The sequence below is a fragment of the Erpetoichthys calabaricus genome, chromosome 18 (genome assembly GCF_900747795.2).
Source record: "Erpetoichthys calabaricus chromosome 18, fErpCal1.3, whole genome shotgun sequence".
NCBI lineage: Eukaryota > Metazoa > Chordata > Cladistia > Polypteriformes > Polypteridae > Erpetoichthys > Erpetoichthys calabaricus.
The window spans coordinates 17,852,334-17,863,035 of NC_041411.2; the positions used below are offsets into that span (position 1 = coordinate 17,852,334).

General features: G+C 41.3%; 2 protein-coding genes across 2 annotated transcripts in view; both read left to right on the forward strand.

Moving 5' to 3' along the window:
* depdc5 (DEP domain containing 5, GATOR1 subcomplex subunit) overlaps nucleotides 1-4,578 on the forward strand; it is a 93,795-nt gene extending 89,217 nt beyond the window's left edge. Inside the window, exon 44 of the mRNA XM_051921245.1 lies at nucleotides 4,348-4,578. Within this exon, the coding sequence (XP_051777205.1) occupies nucleotides 4,348-4,355 (8 nt within the window). The 3' untranslated portion in view covers nucleotides 4,356-4,578. The remainder of the gene's footprint in view (nucleotides 1-4,347) is intronic.
* ywhah (tyrosine 3-monooxygenase/tryptophan 5-monooxygenase activation protein, eta polypeptide) lies at nucleotides 1,863-5,539 on the forward strand. Its single transcript, XM_028823988.2, has 2 exons — nucleotides 1,863-2,215; nucleotides 4,348-5,539. Exons 1-2 carry the CDS (start codon nucleotides 2,129-2,131, stop codon nucleotides 5,002-5,004), a joined length of 744 nt encoding a protein of 247 aa, XP_028679821.1. The 5' UTR covers nucleotides 1,863-2,128; the 3' UTR covers nucleotides 5,005-5,539.
* Nucleotides 5,540-10,702: the final 5,163 nt, after the last annotated feature.

A 10,702-nucleotide genomic window follows, 5' to 3' on the forward strand; every position in this document is an offset into this window, starting at 1 on the left:
TGATAGAGAAGCACTGAGAAAAACAAAGGTTTGCATGTGTTTTTTTTTTTATTAATTTGAAAAAAGGCTTATAGTAGAATGCCACAGCAAGTGGTCTGGAGTTGCACGATGGAGAAAGGAGAACTAAAGAAGGTACTGTATGCGAGGATTGTCCCAGAAATGCAAGGGGGAAGGACTTGGTTTAAAAGCAGTGTTGGGGTAACACAAGATCCCTGTTAGAGTAGGTTTGCACCAGGGTTCTTCTCCAAGTCCTTACCTCTTTGTTCTAGTCATGAATATGTTGAAAGATGGGATAAAAGACAAATACCCCGCTGCATGCTTTTTGCAGATGCCATTGTCTTGTGTTGCACCAGAAACAAGGAAGTTGAAAGAATGGAGAAGGGCTTTGGAAGACAGAATTGAAAATATAGGATGAAGGCAGAATAGTTGAGGTTAAAAAATCAAAGATCCAGATGTTAGTCTGCAAGGAGAGCTATTGAAAAGAGTGGATACATTTAAATATCTAGATCAGTGGTAGCTTAATATGGAATAAGAACCCATAGAGTGCAGTGTGATGAAACAATTGGAAGACGGTATCAGGAGTACTGTGTGACCGATGAATTAAGGCAGTGGTTAAAGGTAAGGTTTTATAAGATTACCAGAAATGATTCATGGAGCCAAGACATGGCAGGCAAGGGAGTGCAGGAGAAGTTGTTGGATGTGGCCGAAATGAGATTTTAACATGAATGTGTGTAGTTACAAAAAGGACAGAATAAGAAATGAGACAATGAGAGGTACAATAAAAGTGGGAGGGATATGTAAGAAAGTACAGGAAAGTAGGTTTGAGTGTATGAATGTGTGATGAGAAGAGACAATGAATATGTGGGGGGAAAAAAGTGATGGAAATGGAAGTGCAGGGGAAAGAAAGCCAGAGGATCCAAAGTGGAGGTGGATGGAGGAAGTAAAAAAAGATTTGAAGCAAGTGGTGAGAAGGTGCAGGACCAAGCGGGGTGGAGAGGGCTGATCAGGCACATTGAGTCCAAATAAAAGTGGGAAAAGATGAACAGGAGGAAGATGATGCTGACTCATTTAACAAAGGATTCTGCCTGCATCTCTTTCCTTAATGAAGTCAGCTCAGCAATAAGGTATGTGGATGAGCCTCATCGTTCTAGTAACCTGGCCTCCTGGGTTTCGCTGTGTGGATTCATTTAAGTTTTCTTGTTTTTCCTAAAGGCTTTCATCCTGGCCTAATGAAGTCCACTCCTGTCTTGTGCCTGTTGCCTGCTGTGCCGTAAGAGGAAGAAGCAAAAGTTAATTCGCATATTAGCAACAGTAAATGGACCTGTTATGCGTGAGGGAGACTTCAGCTGGAGCAGACATCTAGCTTGTGCTCAGTGCTGCTGGGATATGCTCCATCGCTCCTGAATGGACACTGAATTCCTACAAAGGACTGGAAGGGGAGAGGACTGACAACTGTAAGCATAATTAAGACAGTGACACTAGTGTTCTTCAAACGTAATGCAGTCTGATCTACACAATGAATGGCTAGTTGACCACATCGCTCAGCAGTGCCACTACTGCAGCCTCTGTGACAGTCATACCTCCCCTCCTGCGGAGAGACAGAGGGGGGATGAAGCAGCCAGCAGGATGGTGGGTGTCAGAGTCGTTTCACCTTTTTATGTCTAGTGCAATCAATCAGCAAGCTGCACAAAATGCAGTCTCTACTCCAAACATGCACCGCCTTCTACTGCAGCGACAAAATGCAGCATTTCCAGGGCGCAGGCGCGGCGTTTGGGCTCGACTGCTATTTATAGTAACTGACGTCACCCTGAAATATTTCCTCTCCCCTCCCCCCTGCTTGGTGGAGACCCTGTGTGCGCTTGCGCGACTGCGGCAGTGTGTGTGAGGCGCCGTGGGAAGCAGGATCGCGAGGCAGAGCGAGTGTGAGCGGCTCGTGCGTTTTGTTGCCTTCGAGGTGCGGTCGGAGGAGAAAAATAAAATTCTTCATATATTTTAAACAAGAACAGTCCGCTCTGTGGCTCAGAAAGAGCGCTTCACAAAAGCACTCCCTCCCGGCAGTCCGTTTGGCGAGTCCAGTCTCGTGTGAAGCCGCTTTTGTGAGCCCTGCGGAAAATCACGCTGAGCAACAATGGTGGACCGAGAGCAGCTGGTGCAGAGAGCGAGGCTGGCCGAGCAGGCGGAGCGGTACGACGACATGGCCTCTGCCATGAAAGCGGTAAGGACGGGGAAGAGAGCGGTGGACTGCTGTGTGACCGGCGGACAGGCCTGCCTGCTCTTTGAGGACAAGCGTCTCGCCAAAGGGGGAACGCGGCACAAAGGGAGCGGTAAAGGCGCGCAGCCGAGGACGAGCGAGGGGGTGGGACTAACGAGTAGGAAAGGCGCGCAGACAGAGACACCGTTAGCGGGGGGGCGCGCAGAGGAGGACAAGGGGGTGTGTGGGTCTGGGGAGTAAGAAGGGGAATCTAGACAAAAAAATGAACTGGGCGTCTGGGGTACAACGGTAACCAGGTGGAGGGTGGGGTTTGGGGAGCGGAAAAGGGAGTACAGCAGTGGCCAATAGCAGGGTGGGGTTTCGGGAGCGGCACGAACACAACGGCGGGCGGAGGACAGTGGGGCTGGGGCGCAGCCGAAGTCTGGGGGTGGGGTGGGGTGGTCGTGGTTTGGGAGACGGGCATGATGAGGACACCAGAGCTAGTGTGCGAGCCAGTTGAGTACTACTGGGGATGGGCGCAGTACGTGATTACGAAAATATCAGCTGGAATGAGCCATGGTTCTGAACATGGTCCAAAACCGACTGGACATATACATCAGACGGGACTACTACCAGCAGATTGGGCACGGTGTGGGCAAGCCCCGGAGGTCCCAGAATAAAAAGATGTTAGTGACAGGCCAGCTTGAATTTCATTGGGAAGAGTTAGGGGAGGAGTCACAAAGCCACGTGTAATTTGGATTTAACGCATTCGGAAGGTCAGTAGGGGTAGCCTGCTCTGGTCCCTTGGACAAGGGGTTATTGGCGGTATTCCCTCGGGGAATTATTCCAGTCCATGGGTTTTGCAGGTAGCGAGTAGCAGTTAGGAGATGAGACAAATGGTCCAAGAAGAGTGTGACAGGATGCTCCAGCCTTGACAAATTTGCCTGGAATATTTGGCTGCTTTTTTAATGAATTGATCAGTTGTACTGGAGGATGGGCTTTACCCATCTCATTATGATATTTTGCCTACTTCGTTCTGAAATTGTTTTGTTCTTTTTTGTTCCTATAAATGCTTATAAACTACACTCTAAATGGATATCAATATAACTGTGGTTAGCAGTGGGTAGATATGGGTGTGGTTCTGTTTAACATTGACAAGAGTGCCAGTGGACAAAAGGAAACCATCAGTGCTTTCTTTGTTTGCAAGGCAGGATGATGGGGGAGGGTGGGTTCTGGTGGTGTAATTGTTGGCAGCACTATTAAATGGGCAGACTGGCAAATTTAACTCCCTACTTCCTGATTATTAATTTGTAGAATAATTGTATGGGAATGTTTTGTTTTTTTGTTTTTTTTTTGTCCAAATTCTAACTGTTGTGGTTTGGTCTTACCTAGAGAATTGCTTCCACTGAGATGTATTGTGACTTTTTGAAGGGGGGGGTGTCATGTTTGAGGTCAGAGTGGAGATGTAGAGCCACAGCAGGCTACTGCTTAGCCATGCTTATATTTCTACTTATTTTTAATTGTGACATCTATTGTATTGATTTTACAATGGTTGGGCGTTAACTGCGGTAAATCAGAATCCTTATTTCTACTTGGTTGCTAATTTAGATAATAAAATGCAGTTTTCATGTACATGTATTCAAATTCATAGTCTGTTTGCCACTATCTGGATCAGTGTTTGTATTTTTTTCTTTTGGTCGGTCTTTGGTACAGTATTTGGAGGGGTTATTTGTAATTTTAGACAGCAGTTAAATTATTCTGCACATGTACTTTTATCTTTAGTCTTGCAGAATGTTCTGAGTAAAGACACTCATTTCCGTTAGTGGGCTGACCTTATCAGAAATTATTAATTACCCAATTGACCTGGATATCTGAAATAAAATAATTTCATTTTTTCTTCTGTGGAGTAGTTAGTGTGGTTCTTTCAGATTAGTAATTTCCCGGTCTAATGTCTTCTGACAACACACAAACCCCACTTCACCCCAAACCCAAGCCTGGCTGATTTATTTGTATGTAGGAGCCATACTGCTGTTGGGTAGATCTGCTTGGTACAGAGTGCTGCTTCTTTATTTCACATGTTACTTTTTGTATGGTCCTTTTCCTTTAGGAGATGTTATTTTCAAAATAGGGTTAAAAGTTTTTTCTTGCCCCCACAGGTGACTGAACTAAATGAGCCCCTCTCTAATGAAGATAGGAATCTTTTGTCTGTTGCTTACAAAAATGTAGTGGGTGCCAGGAGGTCTTCGTGGAGAGTGATAAGCAGCATTGAACAGAAGACCTCTGCAGATGGCAATGAGAAAAAGTTGGAGATGGTGCGAGCATACCGTGAGAAGATTGAGAAGGAGCTGGAGACAGTGTGCCAGGACGTCTTGACCCTTTTGGATAAATTTCTCATCAAAAACTGCAACGACTCACAGTATGAGAGCAAAGTCTTCTACCTGAAAATGAAAGGCGACTACTACCGCTACCTGGCTGAGGTGGCCACAGGAGAGAAAAGGTCATCAGTGGTGACATCCTCTGAGGAGTCATACAAGGAGGCCTTTGAAATCAGCAAGGAGCACATGCAGCCCACTCACCCCATCCGACTGGGCCTGGCTCTCAACTTCTCAGTCTTCTACTATGAAATCCAAAACGTCCCTGAGCATGCATGCCTTCTAGCCAAGCAAGCATTTGATGATGCCATTGCTGAGCTGGACACTTTAAATGAGGATTCCTACAAGGACTCCACTCTCATCATGCAGTTGCTACGAGATAACCTGACCCTCTGGACAAGTGACCAGCAGGATGATGAAGCAGGAGAAGGCAACAACTGAAGAGCTTGTAGCGCCTCAGATCACCACCACCATCCCATTCATAGTCATTTTCGTCTCCCCATCTCAGGTCACCCCACCCCACTGTCACACTGCGTAACTTGATTCTGCTCATGCCTGCTGTTGGCACAGCTGTTTTTATCTGCTGTCTCCCCATCCAAGTACAATCATTTATCTAAAATAATGTCTTCATTGGCAGTGTTGGGTTTGTGTTGGCATTTAAAGCCCCTTTGCTGTAGTCACAATTGAATTGTGCCGATTATTAAAGTTTGCAAGTGAGGCATATCATTTTACAGGCCAATTTAAAATAAAGATTGAGAATATTGATCTTCATTCAGTACTAGTGATGGTAGAATTATTTAATGACAAGAATAGAATCCAGTTGGAAAATAGCTCTGTAATGGATGGGATGCTGGGCAGATATATCTGGTAATATGCCTTGTGCATGCAAAACAAAACTTGATTAAAATAACAAATCAAAAATAATAAAGATCATGTTTATTGAACCTATTGAAGAGGGACAGAACTGTCACAGAAATTGCGTCACTGTGTCTTATGTCAACGGGTTTGCAATTCATGGTGTGTTTATGGAAGGGGAATTTTTTTTTTTTTGACATGTTGTAATTTATGTGATGCTATATGATGTGCACACTTACGTTTTAATGCATTACATACTTAAAATGTTTTGATATGTGCAAATGAGAACTTTTATCACTTTTTTATGATGTTTTTTTTTCTTTTTTTTTTTTTTTGTTTCGTTTCCTCTTCTTCAATCCTTTTGCCTCAGTCAGCTCTTCAGTGTTCCTGGCCTGACCAGACTGCCTTTAGTCTGCTTTCCAATGCACTTGGGATGGAATGCCAAACTGAAAAATTCAAATGTTTTGGGTTGAATGGATTAAAATAAATGCTGCTTAAGGTATATAATACTGAATGGCCATGTACCTCATTCTGTGGGAGTATAAGCGCATACAATTTTCTATGCGATTTAAATGCCTTGGCAGTTTTGCCTAGGAACAGCATAAACCTCCATACTTGCCTGTACACTTTGAAGATGTAAAGGGTTTACAGTCAGAATTTCTGGTTTATCCTTGCACTGCACACAAGGAGAATTAGTAGTTTTGAGTTTTAACTTGTGGGACTTATTTACTCAAAAGTCTGGTAAGGTAGTCTGAGATTATATGCAATTTAAGAATTTTTAAAGCTGCAGCACTTGTGTTGAGCCCCAGTATGTTAATGTCTGAGGTAATAAAGCAACACACATTGTTTAGATTGAAAACCCCGAGGTACTGAAGTTCCTGGATACAGACATTTCAGTGGCTGACATAAGCAAAATTATATTATTACCTGTGCATGAACTTTTTGGTTGTTTAATCGTATAGACCTTGATACCATGGCTGTTAAGTGTGTGAAATAAATTAAGGCTGCTGGGGACATCAGTTTGTGGGTTTTTACTTAATTGGGGACTTTTATTAATTCGTCTTAATATTTTTTTTTTTTTTTTTTGATCTTGAACGTTATTTTTCTCATCTGTTGAGAATGCAAATGTGACTTTTCATTCCCTCTCCCAGCAAACTGTTTAACTCTGCCTATTACAACATGGCTTTAAAATTTAATTGAGATTTCTCTGTGTCTGGGTCTCCAGGATTGTCTTCTCATTTGAAACTGAACTATTGCTACACTGCAGTAGAAGTCTCTGTAGCTGTTCTGCTTTTATGGTTAAGGATTATGTATTGGGAAGTTTTTATTTTAATTTTCCGTCTGAAAAAATATTTTCAAATTCATCAGTTGATTTTTGCAAACACTTAACATTTTTCTGTCCAAATATTTCCTTTTTTAAAATCTCTGCAAAAAGGCAGCATTGTTGAAGAGGATAAAGGGTGATTTGAAATGGTTATAATAATTCCCCAAAGATAATATATTAATTTGTGACTTTTTTTCCACTTTATAAATGGGTGGTGTTTGTTGAAATCGGCATTCCATTGACGATGAGATGTGCATTCCATGAATTCAGAGTTGCTTGTTTTTAGATTGCTGAATGAGGAATAGATTGGTAATAGATGTGAGGTCTTGAACAAAGCAGCTTCCTTGGTTTTTTAAGTGAAGGTTAATACTTGTTTACCCAATGTTCTCAAGTGTGAATTTGAATTAGTTTAAAGGTTCAGTGCTAAATTAATATCCATACAAACACAAATGGTGGCCCAGAAGAGGGTTACTGTATCTATCTTGTGTGTGTATGTATAATATACCGTTATATGTATATAAATGCATAACCTTGCATGCATACACAGAGAGTATGGGCAAACTCGGTACAGGTTGTGCATGGGGCCTGGATTTAAACAAGATTTATTAAACAATGATCCATGTCCCTGAAATGAATTACTTTTATTAGACGCAATTGTTAGTTATTATAAAAGGCACATACAGAGTGAAGAAGTGTTTGTCATTTGGAAAAATTAATTGTATCTTAAGTGCATGATTTTGTTTGTATCTGTTGGATTTCCTCATTTGGTATAATTCTTAAGAGCCCACACTGGCCAAGTGTAATTGTATTGCCTCTGCAATACTCTATTAATAGGCTAACATTGTACTGTAGTGGCAACGATAAGGCATAATTAGGCAATGTCTGCATTAGTCTGTTCTTTGAAGGGTTTCAACTAGTGCACTCGTCTTTCAAAGTAAAATTCACACCATGAAACTACAGATCTAGCCTTCCCTTTTGTATCCATTTGGTTTTTATACTTTGGTTGTTTTTTGCTCTGTCATCTGTCCACTTTCTCCACCCCAGGGTGAACAGCAGGGAAACTGATGTCACTCCCCACCTTTATTGTCAAATTTAAGCTGAGGCAGAGGGAGATCAAAACAGGTTTACTCTTTAGTGCTGGATATCTGAAAGAAACCAGACATTGGATCTTACAATCCCTGGTCAACACCTTGTTTTCAGGTAGGGTGTGGTAGATTGTTTACAGGACAAGGAAACTGCTTTGAATCGGTCAACATTTGTGAGAAAGCAGGCAGGTCAAACCAATAAGACCCTTGTTAAGATATCTGTAACCTGTAATGCTAAAATTGGATGTTTTCACAATATGCTGGAGAATGTCTTGGGAAGTTGCCTTTTTCATTGCATATCAGGACAGTGTTAGTGTGGTTGAAGTACGAGACACACTTCCAAATGAGAACTTAAGAAGTGCAGTCAGGTGACATTGGATAGTTTTCATTTTTTGTTTGTGTTCTTTCCGTTTTAGTTACGTTAATTGACATCCTATGCAACTTGTTAATTCTGCTGTTCTGCAGTTGGAATATACCGTATGTTCTGCTCATATAATGGCTCCAGTTTAGATTTCCAAAACACAGTCTACTGTTTTCAGGATGGATGAGATAGTGGTAAAATAGCTGCTTCACTTTCTTTTGCTCCTCTATATTGTACGTTATGAAATGGCTACTTAAAGTGGACTTTTCAGAATTCTAAGAAGCTCTTGAAACTAATCTCTACACTAATTTTGTAGGCCATGTATTGTCTTTTGTGAGCACAGGAATGTTGGTATAAAGAAATAAACTGAAGTGTCTTGTTAGGATTATTAGTTGGGTTCATTACATCTCTCGGTAATCTGGACGTATAGGGATGCGTTGATAATTTGAAGTAATCCAGTTTATAGACTTTGCCACAGACGTGTCTGGTCCTTCCTTGCAGTTCATGTTTTAGACATCTTACTAGTGAAAGTTTACAAATTACCAGCAATATCCCTAAATGGCCTAGTTTTATCCTGATTAAATTCTTATTGGACTCTCTACCGAGGGAATGTGTAGCTTGGATAGTGTTGGGAATTAATATAATACCACATTTTCAAAACATGCATTCTCCCATGTACTAATTTTTTTGTTAGGCAAATTTGTATAGTGACCCCAATCGTTGTGAACAATAGCCAGAAAGTGTGAATGCACCTCAGAATACTCCCACTTGAACTTCTTTTTTTGGAAGTTCATTTGTAGTATCCCTGACCTTCAGAGCATCAGTAGTATCACTTACTGGTCAATGAACATTTTAAAAGGTAACAAAACTTATTGGTGAGAAATGAGTAATTGGTTTGATATGACACCCATCTTTCTTACTAGAGATTTAAGATGTAATGTCTTACAAGTTGCATATCATGACTCTAAGTGTACTTCTAGTGCAGTAAAACTGCCAACTTTAAAATTATGTATTCTCACTTTGTTTAGTGCTTTGTAAGATTTATACTTCTAGGTGTATCTCATTTGTAATCTTCCTGGTAGACACACAATAGGATTTTATTTAGATTTTGATGTTCAAAAGGTCCCTATCATGCTGCTGAAGAAACCACCAGATAGGAGGTGAGGGTCAGGTGGACGCAGCAAGAAAAAAATGACGGAAGACTACTGGTCAGGTGATTGTCTTGAAGGTACTTTTCATTGGAAGTGTAACAGCTTTTCAATACAGGAAATGCAGAGCTCTGTGGTGCCCAGTTGATGAACTGCTGCTTCCCTGCCTTTTTGTATTCTCTGCAATAATGACAACTTTTTATTTTTTGTCTGTGTGTATATATTTACATGTATAAAGTACTTTTTTTATTTTAATGCATTGGATGTAGTGAAAAGTTGTTGGATTCCTTATCCTTACCTGATGTATGTTTGTAAGACAGGCAATATCTCACCGCCACTCAAATTGATCAGTCTCTTTGGACTGTTCATGTCTTTGAAAAGGTAATTTCCAAAGAAAGATATTTGATGGTTATTTATCTATAAATACCCCACCTTGACCTTTATAAGAGCAGTGGCTATTAGTGACGTATGTGGTAGTTTGGAGATGTGGAAGGGAGTAATGTTCTTGTTTAGACGTGTTTTTTCAAGTGTGTTAAGAGGGAGCATGGAGAGCTAGTTTTATATGTACCTTCATACTTTGTCGGACACTGTTATTCTCAGTGTTTCAGCCCTTGTTCTTCCCAAGAAGAAAATGAAAATTAACAGTTAAAAATATGCACATCTCAGCAAAGTAAGGATCTTGTCCTGTGTGACCTTCAGAAAAATATGAATCTTATACCACAGATCCCAGATAACAAGGTGAGGATTGTTTGTTTGGCCTTCATATTAATAGTTTTAGTCCAGGGGAGGAGCAGAGATTGCAGAGTCACCCTGTGTCTGGCCGATTAAGAGAAAGAATAGAAAAACTCGTATTCCCTAGCTAGGACAGCTGACTTCACAGGTATGCTATTGGTTGTCATCATCAATCTTTTTGTCATCAGCTGGCACCCCTCGAAGGTCTTGTTTTCTTTATGTGATTAAAACTCCCATTAAACAGGAATGAATGACAGTAGAACAACAGGTAGTCGCAAACCTGGGTGATTTGTGGAAGGCTGGCATCTTGTTTTCTGATGTCGGCACCAGAGGGTGTCTCTAGCCGTTTACATTCATATGAGAAATCGGCGCCCTTATAACGTGTTTCTGCAATTAGAGATCTCTGCGTGACTTTGTTGCAAAGGTTTGTAGAACTGGAACAGTGAAAGCAGACTGCTGTGCTCTGATGTAATTACATTGGGGGAATGTTGCCAGGACAACAGCATGATGTCGTCTCCAACAGTTTTTCTGTGAATACAGAATTATGTCACTGTGGTCTGTTGCTATGGTGATGTGCTTGCCTGGGCAATATGAATAGGAGGGTGGTAAGCGGTGACAGGAACTGCTGCATCCA